Source organism: Pinus tabuliformis, chromosome 3_2, assembly GCF_031772625.1.
Source record: "Pinus tabuliformis cultivar Carrire ecotype Pingquan chromosome 3_2, CPIR1, whole genome shotgun sequence".
Classification (NCBI taxonomy): Eukaryota; Viridiplantae; Streptophyta; class Pinopsida; order Pinales; family Pinaceae; genus Pinus; species Pinus tabuliformis.
This window is the reverse complement of record NC_142302.1, coordinates 158,653,808-158,673,709: the sequence shown is the minus strand read 5'-3', so window position 1 is coordinate 158,673,709 and position 19,902 is coordinate 158,653,808. Positions and strand designations below refer to the sequence as shown.

The window sequence follows — 19,902 nt, the reverse complement described above, 5'->3', positions numbered from 1 at the left end:
AAATCTCAGTGTTTAAATGTGTTTTAATGGTTGTTTATTACTGCTGATTTTTATTTCTGCAATTTCCGGCGTTCTGTAAAATTTCCAGAATTTGTGTTTTCAGCAATATTTATTTTTTTCAGCTTGTTAAATGTATGGTTATGGGAAAGGGCATTTAACTACATGGGAGAACTAAGGTGAAACTGAAAACCGGGGTGGAAAAACAGAAATTTCTACATGGTATCAGAGCTTGAGTGCTGAAGGGCAGTTTGGGACAGCGAAAAGAAAAATTACAGCTGCTGATTTTTCACTCAGAAAATTTCAGCAAGCTGATTTTTTCATAAACAGCAGTTTTATCTTTACTACAGCAGTGCTATTTTTCAGTTTTAGGACAGCAGGATGTCATTGAGATTGAGGGTGGAGGATAGGCTGGATGGGCATACAAATTACAGCATTTGTAAGGAGAGAATGCAGAGTATCTTTGAGGAGGCAGAAGTCTGGGATATCATGGTGCATACCACACAGAACCATGTTGTTGTGCCTACTGATGCTACTCGGTTGACAGCTTATAATAAAAAGAACAACAAAGGTAAGAGGCTGATTCTAGACGGAATCAAAGACCATTGCATTCCTCATGTGAGAGGAAAGAGCAATGCCCATGAGATGTGGACAGCATTGTCCAATCTCTACCAGAGTACTAATGAGAACCGGAAGATGGTCCTGAAGGAGAAGCTGAAGAACATTAAGATGGGTAATGATAGTGCAGCTGGATATCTCACAAAGATTACTAATGTGAGAGATGAGTTGGCAGCGATTAGAGAGGCCATTCCACCCACTGAGTTGGTGCGGATTGCAGTGAATGGCCTCCCCCGTTCATGGTTGAACTTTGCTGATGGGGTTTGTGCACGTGAGACCCTTCCCACATGGGAGAGGTTTTGGGATGATTGCATTCAGACAGAGATCAGGAAAGGTCAGCTTGGGGCAGCCAAGCCAGTTGAGCAGGATGAGGATGTAGCACTGGTGGCAGGAGGCAAGAAAGGCAAAGGGAAGAAGCAGGCTTCCACAAGCAGTGGTGGGGGCAAAGGCAAAGGTAAAGGTAAATAGGGTAACACACAGAAGGACTATTCCAAGGTGAAGTGTTGGAATTGTCAAAAGATGGGACATTATGCAGATGTGTGTCCGAAAAAGAAGAAAAAGAAGGGGAAGAACCAGGACGTGGCAGCTTCAGCAGAGATTGAGGACTTTGCAGGTCGTTTTGACCGAGAGTTTGCGTTCACTACGTGTGAGTCCTCTAGTGCAGGATCCCCTGCTACACAGGTTCAAAGGGAGCATGTTTTTCCCTCGATTAGCAGAGCATCTTCAGGTATCTGGTATGTGGACAGTGGGGCTTCACGTCACATGACAGGAGTCCGTGAGTACTTCTCAGAGCTTTCAGAGAGTGGCACTGATATAGAGGTAGTACTCGGTGATGACAGAGTTGTTAGAGCAGTCGGGGTGGGGACACTGACATTTCAGAGGGAGTCCAAACCTCCCTTGAAAGTGTCAGATGTTCTTTATGTGCCAGGGATGAGGAAGAACCTCATATCCATCTCAGCTTTGGAGGACAGAGGATATGAGGTACTGTTCAGGGGAGGACAGGTGTTGATGTATCCCAGGGGCACTCTAGCTGATTCAGCTAGAGTGATAGGTGTACGCCATGCAAAGGTGTACAAGTTTGCATTCCAGCCCCTTTTGGCATTGAGCAGTAGTACCGACAGCAGAGCTAGCAGTTCTGAGCTGTGTGATATTTGGCACCGCAGGATGGGACATATGTATCATGGAGCCTTGAGGACATTGCAGGAGATCACTACAGGTGTGCCAGATTTCAGTACTGATCACTTTGATATTTGCAAAGGTTGTGCGATGGGGAAGTTTGCCAAATCCCCTTTTCCCAGCAGTGACAGCAGAGCGACTGGGATACTTGATTTGATTCATTCCGATGTGAGCGGTCGGATGTCTCATGTTTCCTTGAGTGGATATGAGTACTATGTTTTATTCATTGATGATCACTCCAGGTGGACCTGGATTTATTTTTTGAAGACCAAGAGTGAGGTCTTCAAGTGGTTTCAGGAGTTTAGAGCTCTTGTGGAGACACAGACAGGTCGAAAGATCAAGTCCCTGAGGTCGGACAATGGAGGAGAGTACACCCTTGGAGAGTTTGTTGACTATTGTGCGGAGGCAGGCATTAGGAGGGAGTTCACTGTTCCTTACAACCCCCAGTAGAACGGGGTTGCAGAGAGGAAGAACAGATCCATCATAGGGGCTGCCAAAGTCATGTTACATGATCAGGGGTTGCCATTGTTCTTGTGGGCAGAGGTCTGCAACACAGTTGTTTACTTGCAGAACAAGAGTCTGCATCGTGCCTTGGGGCACATGACTCCGGAGGAGGCTTTCTCTGGGAAGAAGCCTGATATTGGTCATCTTCATATCTTTGGATGCATTACATACTCCTATATACCCAAGGAGAAGAGGACCAAACTACAGCCCACCGCAGAGAAGGGTATCTTTGTGGGCTACAGTGAGACCTCAAAGGCCTTTCAGATTTACATTCCTGCACAGAGGAGAGTTGTTGTCAGACGGGATGTGAAGTTCGAGGAGGACAGGGCCTTCAAGAGGTCACGGGAGTTAGAGTATCTGGATCAGCCAGACCCTCAGCAGCAGTTGAGTCAGTCGCAGGGATCCAGTGGGCAGGGATCAGGAGGTACATCTATGAGGATGTCAGGTCCGTCAGTGAGCAATGGCTTGCCGAACCAGAGGGGTGGTGCTCCGGGCAGCATGCCGAGCAGTTCACAGAGCAGTTCACTAGGGAGTCCACTGATGGACAGTTCACATGGTACCTCAGCTTCTACAGGTTCAGGTGCAGGCAGGAGGACATCAGACAGACAGTCAGGAGTTCAGGCTACAGATGGTGATGAGGAGGAGGAGTTTCATTCTCCTATGGGAGAAGCATGCTCAGGGAAGAGAAAGCCCAAGTGGCTTCAGGACACCTTGAGAGATGCCACATCTGTTGCTGAGCCGAAGAGGCCAGTCAGAGAGAGTAGACCACCTGAGAGGTTTTGTAGCTATATGGCGATGGTTACCAGCATCCTTGACTCTGAGCCTTCTAGCTATGAGGAGGCAGCTAGCCAGCAGGTCTGGAGAGAGGCCATGCAGAAGGAGTATTCTTCTATCATGAAGAATGATGTTTGGGAGGTGGTGTCGAGGCCTGAGGGCAAATCCGTGGTTACTTCCAGATGGCTTTACAAGGTAAATCATGCTACAGATGGCAGCATTGAGAAATTCAAAGCAAGGTTTGTGGCTAGAGGGTTCTCCCAGGTAGAGGGAGTTGATTATGAGGAGACCTTCGCTCCCGTGGCTCGATATACTTCGATCCGCTCCATTATATCGATAGCAGCAGAGATGGGTTGGAAGATCCACCAGATGGATGTGAAGACCGCATTTCTCAATGGCTTTATACAGGAGGAGGTGTACATTGAGCAGCCACAGGGCTTTGAGGTGCATGGGAAGGAGTCCCATGTGTGCAGACTGAAGAAGGCCCTTTATGCCCTGAAGCAAGCTCCCAAAGCTTGGTACTCCAGGATAGATACATATTTGCAGGGGATGGGTTTCACAAAGAGTGAGGCAAATCCGAACCTTTACTTTATTGTGATTGGTGAGGAGCCTCTCATTCTGGTGTTGTATGTGGATGACTCGGTCATTACAGGTGCAGAGAGACTCATAGAGCACTGCAAGAGAGATCTTGCGACGGAGTTTGAGATGAAGGACATTGGCTTGATGCATTACTTTTTGGGCTTGGAGGTGTGGCAGGAGGAGGGGCATTTCTTCCTGGGGCAGGGGAAGTATATTGTGGACATCCTTAGCAGATTCCACATGGAGGATTGTAGACCCATGTCGACATCGATGATCACCAACTGGAAGAAGCTTCATGCTTCAGATTCTGAGTTGGTGGATCCCACATTGTACAGGCAGCTGATTGGTTCCTTGATGTATTTGGTCAACACTAGACCAGATATCTGTTTTGTAGTCAACACGATGAGTCAATTTATGTGTGAGCCTAGGAAGGTTCAATGGGTGGCTGCAAAACACATTTTGCGGTACTTGCAGGGGACAGTGGATTATGGTCTGGACAACAGGCAGGGAGATGGAGTGAGATTGGCAGGATACACTGATTCTAATTGGGCAGGTTGTGCTTCTGATAGGAAGAGCACTTCAGGGTGTTGTTTTGGGTTGGGTTCAGCAGTAGTGTCATGGTTCAGCCGGAAGCAACCGTCAGTAGCACTGAGTTCAGCAGAAGCAGAGTATATGGCAGCTAGTCTAGCTAGTTGTGAGGCTATCTGGCTTCGCAAGATGTTGTTTGGCTTAATTGGTCAGCCGTTGAGACCTTCAGTGATTTACTGTGTTAATCAGAGTTGCATTAAACTCACGGAGAATCCAGTATTTCATGACAGGTCAAAGCATATCGGGATCAGATATCATTTCATCAGAGGCTATGTTCAGAAGGGAGCTGTGAAGCTTGAGTATATTTCCACTGATGAGCAGGTTGCAGATATTCTTACCAAAGCCTTACCACGGGGCAAGCATGTCTACTTCAGAGACAAGATGGGTGTGGTGAGGAACACCTTCCTCGGTAAGAGGGAGTGTTGAAATTTGATACCAGATGACAGGTGGTTCCCTAAGGCTTTGATCTTTGGCCTAGGGAAAAGTGTCCAAAAGAATTTAATTTTTCTCCTAAAGTGACTTTGTAATTTTTTTTATAAAGTTAAATCTAATTTAGAAATGACTTTATGTGATAAAGTTACTAAGTCTAATTTTAAAGTGACTTTTATAAAGTCAATGAAAAATTAGAAAGGAAAAGTGACTTTGGAAATAAATGACTAAGTGGGTCTTTATTAAAGTGGGGTTAATTAAAAAATAAAAAGTGAGATTTAAATGAGCATTTAATCTCAGCCTTAGATCTCAATCTATTTCAGCCATTGGATTTAGGGATCACCCAAAAGTCACTTGGATCACCCAAAAGTCACTTGGGATTAGATTAAAGAGGAAAAGGTCATTCATTCTTTCATGAGCAGATTGGGAGAAGGAAAGCAAGAGAGCAAGAGAGATTTCTGAGCAGGGAGGAGAAGGAGACAGCAGCTTGGCACACATTCCAAGGCAGCAGTTGAGCAGATTTGTACAGCTAGTTCAGCACACAGTGAAAGGCAGATTTTGGCACGATTTTCGAGGAGTGGTTTGCACAAAAATCGAGGAGCAGTTTGCTGATTTTTCTGCACGCAAAATGAGGGCCGTACAACGCATTTATTGCAGGTCGTACAGCGCATTTATTGCAGTCCGTACAGCGCATTTAATGCTGGCCGTACAGCAGCATTTAATGCTGAAAGTGGGCACGAAAATCGAGGAGGCCGTACAACATTTATTGCTGTCCTGTTTGCTGTAATTTCCAGTTTGCTGTGAGGCATGGGAAAAGAGATAAGTTGTAAATTTGCTTGCTGATTTTTTGTTGAATATTTCTCACTGTGAAAAATGCATTTTCAGAAATAAAGAAGAGCTCTCAAACTGGTTTTCCCCGAGAGTTGTAGGGGGTTTTTCTAGGGTCACATTGACCAAAAATCTCAGTGTTTAAATGTGTTTTAATGGCTGTTTATTACTGCTGATTTTTATTTCTGCAATTTCCAGTGTTCCGTAAAATTTCCAGAATTTGTGTTTTCAGCAATATTTATTTTTTTCAGCTTGTTAAATGTATGGTTATGGGAAAGGGAATTTAACTACATGGGAGAACTAAGGTGAAACTGAAAACCGGGGTGGGAAAACAGAAATTTCTATATAGGTAACAGTAAAAACATGATAATTACATTTACTTCATCAATTACATAAGTGAAATCATCATTTCCCAAGATAGAAGTAAAAAATGCAGTGAAAATTTGAAAAATATCAGACATTTGTCAAATGTGCCATTTTTGTGCCAGGCGTGCCATCTCTTTGCCAGGTGTGCTCTACATGTTGCAGCCAAGTTTTGAGTGCCTTCTCGGTGTCCAAATTGAGTGCAGGATAGCTCATTGGAAAGCTTATCATGTCTACTTTCCAGATATGTCTTTAGTTTGTAGAATAGACTTGGTTTGACCCTTCAAAAAGTGTTTCTCCCAAGACTGCTCAGCGCGCAGCGCCAAGGTGAAAAAGGAGGCAGAACATTGATTTTTTGTGTTTTTTTTCACCTTTTCACCTGCCAGTTGTGCAAACCAAGCCTAGAAAAGTTGTTTTCTGGAATGTATTCATCATTTTGCATCTACTGGTGGTCTTCATTTGGCCAAAAAGTGCCTCAAACAAAAGCGCGTTGCGTGCCTCGCATTCTAGTTGTCACAAAACTGTCTTGAAATGCACAAAATTTCCAAAATGCAGCAAAACTTGTCAAAATTTGTTGAGTGATGAATAATGATGAGGGTTAGGCATGGAGTGAGGCTTCAGCAAGGATATCAAGCCTCCCTTCCTCTTTTTGCATTTTTAGGGTTTCAATTTTTGCATTGGCCTTTCTTAAGTTTTGACCTTGCAATCTTGTTTCTCTTGGCATAGTGTTTTGCCATCCTCCTTTGTATGTCATTCTCTGTTGTCTATCTTCCTCCTCCAATCTATCTTCCTCCTCACTGTAATTTATGTTCTCTTCTTCTGCCATGGTGTCTAAAACCCTAGGGAGATGAATTGGGAGTGAAATGTACGTTTAGGGAGTGTGGAATGGGATGGAAAAAATTAGGGAGATGGGGGAAGGGATTATCAAATTGAGGGAGGTGATAGGGAGTAGAAATGTTGTGGGATTTGGGAATAGGAATTTTATTACAGGTATAGGGATATGGGAGCCTAGGAAATTGAATTACCTAGGTCTTAGGGTTTAGGGGATAAAGGGCTTTGGGGAAAGGGAATGGTAGTGTAAGGGTAGGGATAGGGTTTTTAGATATGTAGGAAGGGTTGTGAAAGTCTTAGGAAGTATATTTGAGCATTAGGAATGAAACTAGAGTTTATAGCAAAGAAGACACCAAATTTTGCATAGAACATTAAAACACCATGATATCATTGTTTAGAAGTGCAAGGAGGCAAGAAATTTGTCATACTCACTTGCAAGATGATGAAACAAGGCTTTGCTGAAAGTTTAGAGTGATGGCGTTCTGTTTTGAAGCTTGGTGAGCAATTCAGGCAGGTGCGCAGCGCAATGAACAAGTGCGCCCTCCTTCTGCCAGGTGCGCAGCGCATAACACAGGTGTGCAACACAATGAACAGGCGCGCAATGCATACTTCAAATAAACTTTTGAATGCCTTCCCGAAGTCCAAATTGAGCTCATTATAGCTCGTTAGAAAGATATCTCTCTTGGCTACACAATGGACCTGTCAAGCACTGAAAATGATAAAGTATAACCCCTCAAAAATCAATTCTCCCAAGACTAGTCAAAAAATGCAAAAATGCAATGTGCTCTTGCAGGAAACTTTTGGAGGTCTTCCTCAACTCCAAATTGAGCTCATAATAGCTCATTGGAAAGCTCTTCCAGTCTAGTTGTCATTTGAATTTGACATTTTGATGCTTGGCATGTGGAACTCTAAGTTGGTAGCTTGGGAGTCATGAACTTATTACAAATTGAATAACATAAAATTACATATTGAAAATATAAAAAATTGGCATTTGAAATCAAAATTACATGCTGAAACAAGATTTTCTGTTTACAAATCATCCTCAGATAGTGAAGAGATGTTATTTGATCACTATGAGACTTGTTGACATTATGCAATGGAAATGGTGTTTTATTGGACCTTGAAAACCCTAGGACCTAATGGTAACCTTGACTGACCAGAATTGATGGTGTCATGACTGATATGATGACATGATGACTTTGACCTCATGACTGATGTACATTCAGCAAGGTATGACAATGTGCCAGCAAGTAATGAAATTTAAGGGAGAGTGATGTTTTTTGACTAGGGCTACCATCGGTGAGTAAATTTTTGAATGAGGACCTAGGTGGAATGACAAAAAAATTTGAGCAAGACCCTAATATGAATATGAAAAGAGGAGTTTTGATCACTGATGGCAGTATGCAAACACTGACACTAACATAACCATTATATTCCAGATAGCAGCAGGAGATAGTCTTCGGGCCACGAATGTACTGCATGTGCCAAGTATGGGAATGAATTTGATTTCTGTCTCTCAATTACAAGATAAGGGATATGATGTATACTTCATTGGTAATAGAGTATATGTCAAGCATCCAAAGTGGAAAAAGAGGGCCAAATTAGAACTCGAAGCAACAAATTATACAATTTGCAACTCAAGTCTCCAATGGCATTGATAAGCAGTAATGTCGATGGGGAAAAAAATTAAATGAGTTGTGGCATAGGTGGATGGGTCACTTACATCATGGGGCGTTACGGATGCTCAAGGAGACTGTTACGGGGGTTCCAGTACTTACTACCAAGCATGATGACACATGCAGAGGTTGTGTGCTAGGCAAGTATGCCAAAGCAGCATATTCCAGAAGCAACAAAAGAGCTAAGAGTGTATTGGGGTTAATACACTCAGACATTTGCGATCCGATGTCTACAAGGGCCAGCAGTGGCTTCATAGATGACCATTCCAGGAAAACTTGGATCTATTTTTTAAGAACCAAGGATGAGGTCTTTGATCAGGTTTAAAGCATTTAAGGCTCTAGTGGAAAACCAGACAGGAAGGAAGATCAAGATATTGCGCTCAGACAATGGCAGAGAATACATGGATAAGAACTTCATTGATTTTTGTGCAAAAGAATGGATTCGAAGAGAATGGACAGCACCCTATAATCCAGAATAGAATGGAGTTGCAGAAAGGAAGAACAAAACTATTATTGGAGTAGCAAAGGTGATGCTATATGATCATAATCTACCCAAGTTTTTATGGGCAGAAGCATGCAGCCCAACTGTACACATTCAAAACAGGACTCCTCACAGGGCTTTAGCAAAGAAGACACCAGAGGGAGTTTTCACAGGAAAGAAGCCAGAAGTAAGTCACCCTAGGATATTTGGAAGTGTAGATTAGTGCCATATTCCACAAGAGCAGCGGAGTAAGTTAGAGCAGACTGTCGAAGTTGGTATTTGGTAGGTTACAGCGAGACTTCAAAGGTGTATCGGATCTACATTCCAAGTAGTAGGGAGATTTTAGTAAGACGAGATGCAAAGTTCATGGAAGATAGAGCCTTCAGGAAATCTCGTGAGATGGCGTTTGAAGAACAGGATGAGGATGCTCCTCTTGTCCAGCAACAGGCATCAAATCTGACAAGAAGACAAGGGTCTGATTCAAACTTCAAGCACAGTAACCAGTACTAGCATCTCCTCAAGAGAAGAGGAGCCAGGAGTGTCACAGCAGGTACAACAACAGGAAGAGGAATAGATGGAACCTCCCACCACCAATGGAAGAACTAGCCGAGAAGTACGACAGACTCTGAGGGACGCAGAGGAATTCGTTGGAGCTCCTAGAGCCGAGAAAAGGCAGCGTAGACAACCTGATAGGTACCAAGCATTGGTAGCTCAGGTCGAAGAACCCTCTAGTTTTCAAGAAGCCATACAACACCAGGTATGGGTGGATGCCATGGTAGAAGAGTACAGTTCTATCATGACAAATGATGTCTGGGAAATTGTACCAAGACCAAAGAATAGATTAGTTGTAGGTTCAAGATGGATCTACAAGATCAAGTATGTTGCAGATGGCAGCGTAGACAAGTACAAGGCTAGGTTTGTCACAAAAGGATATGCACAAAAGGAAGGAATAGACTATGAGGAAACCTTTGCCCCAGTAGCTCGGTATACCTCTATTAGATCCATTATATCCCTTGCAGCTCAGATGGGATGGGAGATTCACCAAATGTATGTCAAGACAGTGTTCTTGAATGGGGTGATAGAAGAAGAGGTACATATCGAACAACTAGAAGGTTTCGAAACACATGAAAAGAGAACTCATGTGTGCAGGTTGAAGAAAGCCTTGTATGGGCTAAAACAAGCACCTGGTATTGTCGAATTGATAGCTACTTACAGCAGTTGGGATTCATCAAGAGCAATGCTGATCCCAATCTTTATTATCTGTTGGTAGAAGGTGAGCCGTTAATCTTGGTATTGTATGTGGATGATCTATTTTTGACAGGATCATCTAGACTCATAGAGGATTGTAAGAAGAACCTGAAAAATGAGTTTGATATGAAGGATTTGGGGCTAATGCACTATTTTCTGGGATTGGAAGTTTGGCAGTAGGATGGTCAGATCTTCCTTGGCCAAGGAAGATATGCATCAGAAATTCTAAAAAGATTCAGAATGCAGGATTGTTGACCTATGGCGATGTCGATGATTACCAATTGGAAGAAAATTGTTGATTTGGGGTAGCATCGGATGTGCTCTAGCCACGAAATTTGGTGGAGAGGTTGGGGCACATAAGATCTCCAATACCCAAAAAGGGTTTGGGCAAATTCTAAACAGTTCAGGAGATATTAAAATAATTAATATTTTTAATGGAGTCCCTAAGTCTAAACTTAGGGAAAATAAAATATTAATGTGTATTAATATGAAACTGTGTTAGAATGGTCCAAAAGACATGGATCAAGCCAGATCTAATCTTAGCTGTTGATTAGGGACTTAATCTCGACCGTTGATATGTCAATAGGAAAAGTATAAGAGGAGGTTTGAGGGTCACTTGGAGAATACACCAGAGTGATCAGTCATTCTATTCTCTAGAGCGGGGTTTGCTAAGAGAGATAGAATTAGTGATCGGGAGATGTAGCTAAGGGGCATTTGAGTACAAAGAGATAGAGAGGCAGAGATAGTGCCGGGAGAGCAGCGCAGTAGCCGGGGAGAGTGACGCAGAGCCATCCAGGGCTCACGCAGGGCCACGCAGAGGCAGTCGGGAGCTGCGCAGAGCCTCAAAGAGGCCAACGTTGCTGACGCAGAGGGCCAGAGGACTGATGAAGGGCCTCCTAGGGCTAAAGCAGACCCATCTGGGGTGACGTAGGGCCAGCGCTGGGCAGAGAGGGGCTGACGTAGTCCAGAGAGAGGTTGACACTGGGGTTTTTGGGGCAGATTTGTGCTGAATAGCTGCTGGAAGGTTTATCCGGGGTTTCAGCTAGGAGATTTGTCAGAAACTAAGAGGTATTACTGCCAAGGAAATTCTCTGTTGGGTAGGCTAGTTTCGGCACCCCGATTGTACTCTGATATTGCTTAATAAGAAAACCCAAATAACTGCACCGGTTTTCCCACATTGAGTTTTTCCAAGGACATCAATGCAAAAATAATGGTGTCATATGGTGTGATTGTTTTTGTTTCCTTTAGTTTCTGATCTGTAATATGTTGAGCATGCACTAGTGTTTATTTTCAGTATTTACATTGTAAATAACTTGTTAAAGAAAATAAAAAGTAGGTAAGAATAAATCAGATAAAGTGCATGGAGGGTTTCTAACTAAGTAAACTTAGAAACTTCAACAAAAATAGATGCTTCGAGAGACAAGGAAGTGGACCCCACCTTATACAAACAACTCATTGGGTCACTTATGTATCTGGTCAACACCAGGCTAGACTTGTGTTATGTTGTCAACACCCTTAGTCAATTCATGGTGGAACCAAAAAGGGCGCACTGGGCAGCAGCAAAGCACATTCTCAAATATGTGCGGGGAACAGTCAATTTTGGATTAAGGTACACCAAGGGCAATGATATCGAATTGAGTGGATTCACTGATGCAGATTGGGCAGGAAGTTCAGTAGACAGGAAAAGTACCACTGGGTATTGCTTCGGTATTGGATCTGGGATGACCTCCGGTGCAGTAAGAAGCAGAAGTTTGTAGCTCTGAGCTCTGTTGAAGTTGAGTACATGGCAACTAGAAAAGCAACATGTGAAGCTATATGGCTCAGGAAACTGCTTGTAAATCTATTCAAGAGAAGGATGGAAGCGACAAGGATCTTCTGTGATAATTAGAGTTGTATCAAGCTCTCTAAAAATCCAGTATTTCATGATCGCTCCAAACACATCGATATTTGGTGTCACTTTATCAGAGACTATGTTCAGCGTGGAGCGGTATAGTTGGAATACACTCCCATAGGAAATCAGGTGGTAGACATACTTACCAAGGCTCTAGGAAGAGAAGAGTTTGTTCAATTTCAGGAACAAATGGGTATGTTGGAAAATCCCTTTCAATAGAATGATGCAGCATTTGAGAGGGAGTTGTCGTACAGGTGCAACAATGACGATAGCAGTGTCATGGGCAGCAGTATAGTAGCAACAGTAGCACAGTGTTGGTGGCAACAACAGTGCAGAAAGGAAGTGCTTCAAAAACAGAGCAGCATGCAAGTGAACATTGTTGCTAGAGCACTTTCCTCGCTAAGAGGGAGTGTTAGTTTTTGGTAGCATCAGAAGCGATCTGGCCTTGAAAATTGGTGGAGAGGCTAAGGCACATGAGTTCTAAATAACCCAAAAACCGCTTGGTGAAATTCCACCTAGATTGTATTTTATTAAAATAATAATTATTTTTAATGGGGTTCTTAAGTCTAAACTTAGGGAAATTAAAATATTAATGGGTATTAATCAAACTATGGGTGAGAATGATCTAGAAGGTAGATCAAGTCATGTTTTAATCTTAGCCGTTGATTAGAGACTTAATCTCGGCCATTGAAGACTCAACAGGAAAATTAAAAGATGGAGGCTTGGGGTTCACTTGAAAACACACAGAGAGTTGATCAGTCAGTTTGGTTTTCCTAGGGCAGGGTTTGCTAAGGAATTTAAACCAATGATCAAGCAGAGAGGATCAAAGGCAACACTAGAAGGAAATGATTTATGTTCCAGTGAATACACTGAGAGGGAAATTAGAGTCAGCGTTGGTCCAAGAAGGGACAACGCAGCAGCTGAAGGAGATTGACGCAGAGGGTCAATGCAGAATTTGGAGGAGGTTGACGCAGAAGTGTTGGGGATGAGCAAAGTTCAGTAGCAGCAATCCAGGCTAACGCAATCAAAGGGAGCCTACATGCAAAAATCACGTAGGGACTGCATAATGGGCTAGGGATAGAGCAAAATCTCCAGAATTAGTGTGAGAGAATTCTCAATTATCTTCTCTAAGTGGATTGTCATTTTTCTCTAGGGCATCCAAATTGTATTCAGATATTTCTGCCAATAATAAGAATCCTCAGATCTCTTGCACCGGTTTTACCACGTTGGGTTTTTCCGGGTACGATTGTCCAAAAACAAGTGTGTCAATGTGATTGTTCATATGCTGATGTTTCTCTTGCCTCTTAATTTTCAATTTCTAATTTGTGAAGTCTGCAACTGAATTTATTTTGGTATTTACTGAAGCTTTAGTGAATAACTTATTATAAATAAGTAGGAGAAATAAATCAATTATTGCAACAAATTTTCATAGTCAAAGCGCTCCACCACCCTCCTAGTGAAATCCTCATATGAAGCCACATTGGCATGCCCCAAGGTGGCCAAGCCATGAAACCACCAGTCGTGGGCTTCCCCCTCCATGTGCAGCGTGGCCATCTTGATGGCTTCCAGCTCTGTCATCCGGTTAAGCTGGAAATACGTGTCCATCTTCTCAACCCAGGCCCGAGCAGTGCACTTGGCAGTGCCATCGAATGTAGGGAAGTACATCCTCCCTATTGTCCTCTGCAATTCATAGCTTTGCATGCCCTGTACTCCATGACCCTTACTCTTCTCATTCTACTTGAGCTTGCAGAAATCTCTGAAAGAGAGTGCTTCCCTGAAGTCTGCACCCATGGACTATCATTCTAAAGTGTTCTCCCATCTGTGAAGGGTCTTCAGTCCCTGTTGGTTCAACCTGTGCCACAGGCACGAAAGAGGGCAGTGTGGCTCGAGTTGGCCCACTCGCTGATGGAGGTTGTGCTGTAGGTGAAGGGTGATCAAATTGTTGAGAGGCCCCAAAAGTTTCCCCAAATAAGAATCCCCTAGGGGTGGTTCTCTCCCGGTTCTGCATTTTAATCTCCTCTAGCATCTCCTTCTGCCCCTTTGCTAGATCATTCAAATCCTTCAAGAGGTTGTCAAAAGCCATCTCCTCCCTGCTCTTGGGCTCTCCCATGTCTTCCACTGCTACTACTGCCTTCCCCCTATCCTCCATGTCTGGAGTAATCTCCAGTTCTCTTTCTCTGCTTTGGTACTTCTGCCTCCTGTATGTAATATTCTGCCTCCAACAATTAGAAATGCGAAATACACATCAGACACCCATGAAAACGCTAGAAATAGAGAACTGCCGAGCCATTTTATTAAATCATCAAGGGCAAATACAACAGTGAATGGAATGGTTCACTTGGGCTTGTCTCTAAGGACAAGCATGACAAAACCCAGGTGAGAAAATGTTGATCTGAAGGCTGCCCAACTGTTGCACTAGAACTTATTTGCGTTGCCCAAAAACTACGCTATCTGTTGGAACAAAATGGCTGGAATCACTGCTTCCCGTGCGCAAAAAATTATAAAACTTCAGCTCCCAGATCTGCAGCAAAACCCACCAAAACCCAGGAAGGGTTGGGCCTAGTTCAGACTTTTGAAATTCGACCCCCAAGGAGCCCGTCTTCTCTGAAACTAGCAAACTCGACCTGCCTAAATGAAGCTGGGAAAGCTCTCCAAAACTACAAATCACTGGGATGAGACCTCCTATGAATTTCCTTCCTCCCAAACTGTGATTCTGGTGATGTGGCTCTTTCTCTCAAGACCCACGTGATGCCCAGACTGGCCCTCTGCACTATCCTCCAAGGCTGGGTTTCGAACTACCTGTTTGTTGCACCCACCTGCTCCAAAACTCCTCCCAAGTGTTGATATCCTAATGTCCTTGAACTCTCCCGGTTCCTCTGGCTAGTGTTGGCCCAATGAAGCTCTGTGCACAATTGCATGTTCCCTTCTCTGCTGTCCCAGAAATATGCACTACTGGATGGTGGCTGAATGTGTTGGATATGGATACTCCCTGGTGCTCCTCAAGATGCTATGAAACTGCCTTCCTAGGGTGGCACTTGAAATCCCTTGAAGGTAAGGTTGAATCTCCCGCTTGAGAGATTCGTGGCTAAGCAGCTAGTTGACTCAGTTAAGCAGCTTGAGCAAACGGTCAAGTGATTTTCGATGTAATGTTCCTAAATAGGAATTTAAGTGATAAACCGATTAAACAAACAGTGCAACAGTGGAAAATTAAAAACATTTAGCAAACACCCACGAAACACTGTAATACTGGAATTGTTGAGCCATATATTATGAAATATGAGAGCATGAGTACAATATATAAATGGAGTAGTGCACCTGGGCTTGTCTCAAGGACAAGATGGACCAAACCCAAGTGGTAGAATAGCTGGAAAGATGGTTGTTTAGTTGCTGCTCTACTAGCTCTACTATGCTCTACGTTGTCCCAGTAAATTGTTGATCTGTTGAATTTGGCCTGTTGAAAAATGCCCAAAAACTCCCCAGAAAATTATGCCCTTTTAGCCTTAGTCTCCTTGGACAAAACTCAGAAAAAACCCAGAAGGGAATTTCTCTGAGTTTGACTTTGGATCTTCGGCCTCTTGGGAACTGCTCTCCAGCTACATCTCAGAACCTTAGTAGAGGACCGAAGGATCTTAGATCTAGGCCACAAAATAAATTGAAGAAGTTTCTCAATGCCTTAGTCAAAAGGAATCCAAAGTATCTCAGTCAAAAGACTGGCAAGTTAAGAAGGATTGAGAAAGGACCAAACTCCAGTGAAATAGTCTTTCCATGTGAAGTCTGATAAAAGGAGGATTAAGTATACAAGTCACTCTTGTAAGTCATCTGATTGATGCCTTGTATTCATAAACTATATTGCTAAAATTCTTGCTTGAGACAATACGTGTGAATAACGATTTCAATTGAAGATTGTTTATGGAACAAGTTTTATGGAAATCTTGCAATATTTTGTCAAAGGATCATTACTCATTCGCTTGGACTTATTTGTTCATCATTATAAATGTGATGAAATCTTCAATACAAATGCATGAATCTCCATATCACATTTGTATCCTCTTATGGTGTCCTATCCATATCAGCTTCAGCAAGGAGAAATTTGTACAAAAATTTAATGATCTTATATTGAGGTAAGACAAGGTAATGTTACGTTGAAGTTTGTGTACAAGCCTGTGTAGAGGGATACCTTTTGTGATTGCAGAAAGTAATATGTTGCCTTGGAAATATTTAAGAGTGAGTATGAGACTGTATGAAACCAAATTAGAGCCTAGACAAGGACTTTCGTTTCGACTTGTTTGAACAACCTCCAAGGACTGTGTTGAATCCTGTTCAAGATGCCATCTATAGGCATAACCAAGAATAGTGTCAAGACATTTTCTAAAAGAAGGTTGATCTGAATATGTTGTCATAAGCCTAAAGGAACTCTCACATTCTTAAAGAGTTGATAAACTTAGGGTTTTGTAAAACTCTTGAAGACCTGAAAGAGATCATTTGTATTAATGTCATTGTTTGAACCCAAGTTGCATCATATTGTAAGATATGTGTTCATCAGCATAAGTACTAACTTGAAGTTGCAGACTTTAAAAATGATCAAATTGATTGGAATCAAGAAAGATGCTCCAGAAACAGAGGGAGCTGAGAAGAATTAAAACACTTTTGGAATATCTAATAGGTAAACCCTAGACAAGTCTTGAAGAAAGCACACCTTGATGAAGCAAGTTCATTAGATACTACCTTCACTTTTGACATGATAAGCTTACAATGAAGAAGAGGCCGAGTTCCTCTTCAGGATTGGAGACTGAAGTCATCTTGAGAAAAATGAGTCACTTGCAGAACTAGAAGTGTTCTTATTATGATGAAGTACAAGATACTTGGATTAAAAGGATCAAAATCAATGTTTAGCTGAGAATACATGGTTGCTAGAATATGATTTCTAGTAATGAAGCAATAACCAAGTATGTTGTGGGTTTGTCATATTTTTCTTAATGAAGACAACTCATTGGAAAATCCCCGATCTTGACACATTTTATTTAGATTGAGATGGAACATCCTTTGGTTGATGACATGATGAATTTCATCATATATGTTGAACATCTGAATATGGAAAAGAGTTTTTGCAGATGACAAAGTCTAGTGGACCTTCAAAAGATGTAAATGAAAATTCTAGGGTTTTTAAACCCTAGCAGACTAGAAGGCCCTAGGGTTTGTGGATAAAACCCTAGAGATGAACCTAGATTAATGCTTCCGCTGAAATAAGAAAACCAAGCTAAGATCAAGAGGAAGATGACATTTCCCTATAATCCTCAAAAGATAAGTAACTTATATCTCTCTTCCTTGATTATTGTTGTTATTGTTTTACCATTAGTTAGTCTCTTGTCTTTGTATCTTTACTTGGTTATAATTTTTCTTCCATGACCTCCTAGTGAGGATTGCAGGTACATAGTGAACGCTGCAAATGATCTAGCAATAGGTGGAAGTAGTGGAAGAACAAAGCAAAACTTGTGACAAGAGGACTCTCCCAGAATCGGTGATTTGTGTTGAGAGATATTGTACTAGATGAGATCTGAGCTCAATAGGAGCAGGCAAATCAACAAGTTTGAAGTATACCTTGATTGTGCCAAAGGGAAGTCAGTGGTGACTTCCAAATAGATCTACAAGATTTAGCGTGCAGCAGATGGCAACATAGAGCGAGATTTGAGACTAGAGGGTTATCCCAAAATGAGGGAGATGATCATGAAAAGACATTTGCTCCAGTTGACAGAAATTGAGGAAGAAGTGTACATGGAACCACCTCAAGGCTTTGAGGGTCATGAAGGAGTCTCCTGCTTGCAAATAGAAGATTGTACCTCAGACTTGGATTGATGGATCAAGGTTGATCCTATATGATTTGTTTATGACGGAAGCAGAAGGACTCGTATCAGAGGGAGCAGCCAAGGAGCATTTTTTAGCTTTAGAGGGAGTTGACCTTTGAGTTCGATATGAAGGACCTAGATTTGATGCATTACCTCCTTGAAGCATAATATTGATATCCCTCAAAGATTTTTGGGATGATGGACTGTCATTGAGATTTTCAGGCTAGATAGCTAATATGCTACAGTAACTAGAAAGCTTCAATAGCAGAGGAAGCAGCGAAGATTGCCACAACAGGATCTGTTTCAGAAAGAACACTCTGTTAGGGTAACTGAAAAGTCGCTGATCAAATTATGGTTGAGCCCAGGCATGTGGCTCAAGGTGTGTTGAAATACCAACATGGTACAGTCTGTTATGGCACAACCAATTATGGTTTGAGATATGTCTCAAACAGTGAAGTACAGTTGCATGGACACACAACTTCAAATTGGGCAGAGAGTACAAAGTTCATCAGAATATTGCTTCAGTCTGGGCTCCATTATGATTTATTGGATGAGCAGGAAGCAGACATCTGCCGCACTCAGTACTACAAATGCCAAGTATATTGCAGCTTGGTTAGCGAGTTGAGAAGCAGTATGTCTTCAGAAACTACTTGCAGGATTGGTTGATCAAGTGTAGGTTATGACCGTGATGACAGGTCAAAGCATAGTGAGATCTAGTACCAAGACAGGTCCAAAATTTGCTGGAGGGTTCGATTTCATATTATCAGATTATTAAATGTGGAAAATCCATAATTTTTTGTATTTTTTTTAAATGGAAATTTTGAAAGCCTATTCCAAAATAGACGACTCCTAAATGCTTAATTATATTGCTTAATTGTATTGCAGAGTGAGAGGGAAGCGAGTTTGCAATCAGAAGTTGAAAAGGCTAACATTTTCGGAAAAAATATAATTAGCAGGAAAGCTGCAAGTCACATGGGCACTGAGAAGTCGCCAATATATCGATAAAGTTGAGCCCAGCCCAGCCAGCCCATTCAGACGCCAACACCAGCACTGGTGGGCAGGAGAGGAAAGGAGAAGATATAGTTCACAACAAACTCATAACATAATTGAATACCTTTGGGCCATGGGCATGATCATCCCTAGCAGAGATAGAGAATAACATTAATTCCTTGGCTTCAATTGCATCTGTCCTCTCATTGCCTCGCGAAAAATAAAAGGAAATTAAGCGATGGCGTAGATAATGCGAAGCTAAACAAAGACATTGAATTGTGGAAGACTACCTGCAGGACTTGAAATGCAGGTGTTGATTGGACCTTGGTGCAGACCCATAACGAGTGTTCCAACAGCCTGCATGGCAACTTAATAGCTTATTCTTCGCCGTACTCACCAAGTTTAAGTACAACGAGGGATTGATTCTTTTAAAAGGCAAGCATAGGCATGGCCATGTCACCTTCAATTCCAATTGATTTCCCTTCTTTCCACCTCAACTGGTCTATGGATGAACCTGCACAGCCTGCCCTTTATTCTGCATATAAATAAGTTGTTCTACTCATTCACAGATAGATAATTACGTACACGTAGACACTCTCTATATTGAATATTACCTTAACGACAAAATTATTCAGAGTTCAGCTCATGATTTCCATCGGAAGCTGATGTCTGAGGTTGTAATACATTCAAGAAACGTGAGGCTCTTCTTGCTTGTTTGTCAAACACGTGGTAAGTGTCTATCTCCTCACGTTTGGGCATTTAATTAAATGTGTTCAGTGAAATATGTATAATCTTTTTCTCATTCTAAGTCGAGTCGCGGAATAAATTTACTTAAAACTCCAACAATCACAAACGTTTGTAGCGACGGGCGTTATGAATTGGTGGGGTTGCTGTGGTTGTAGGCGATCAATTTTCGTTGTAAACATGGAAGTTTAGTGACTAACTCCATTAACCTAGTTTTGTCTAGGATGTTTAAACACCATGTATGTGGATATTAATTTATTTTTTATTAAATATTTAAATGGGTGGAATTTAATAGGTAAAGATTAAAAATAGAAAATGTAATTTTAAATATTATAGTGAATT

The 19,902-nt window shown here is 42.1% G+C and overlaps 1 protein-coding gene across 5 annotated transcripts in view; it reads right to left on the bottom strand.

Annotated features, from left to right (window-relative positions):
• The window catches only part of LOC149180289 (sodium-dependent phosphate transport protein 1, chloroplastic-like), a 614,698-nt gene extending 595,257 nt beyond the window's left edge, over positions 1-19,441 (bottom strand). For 3 of the 5 annotated variants that reach the window (XM_089416005.1, XM_089416006.1, XM_089416007.1), the window contains exon 1: positions 19,107-19,429. In XM_089416005.1, the coding sequence (XP_089272131.1) occupies positions 19,107-19,179 (73 nt within the window). In that variant the 5' untranslated portion in view covers positions 19,180-19,429. Of the gene's footprint in view, positions 1-19,106 lie in introns of all 5 variants that reach the window. The other 2 variants (XM_089416008.1, XM_089416010.1) reach the window with 2 other exon arrangements.
• Positions 19,442-19,902: the final 461 nt, after the last annotated feature.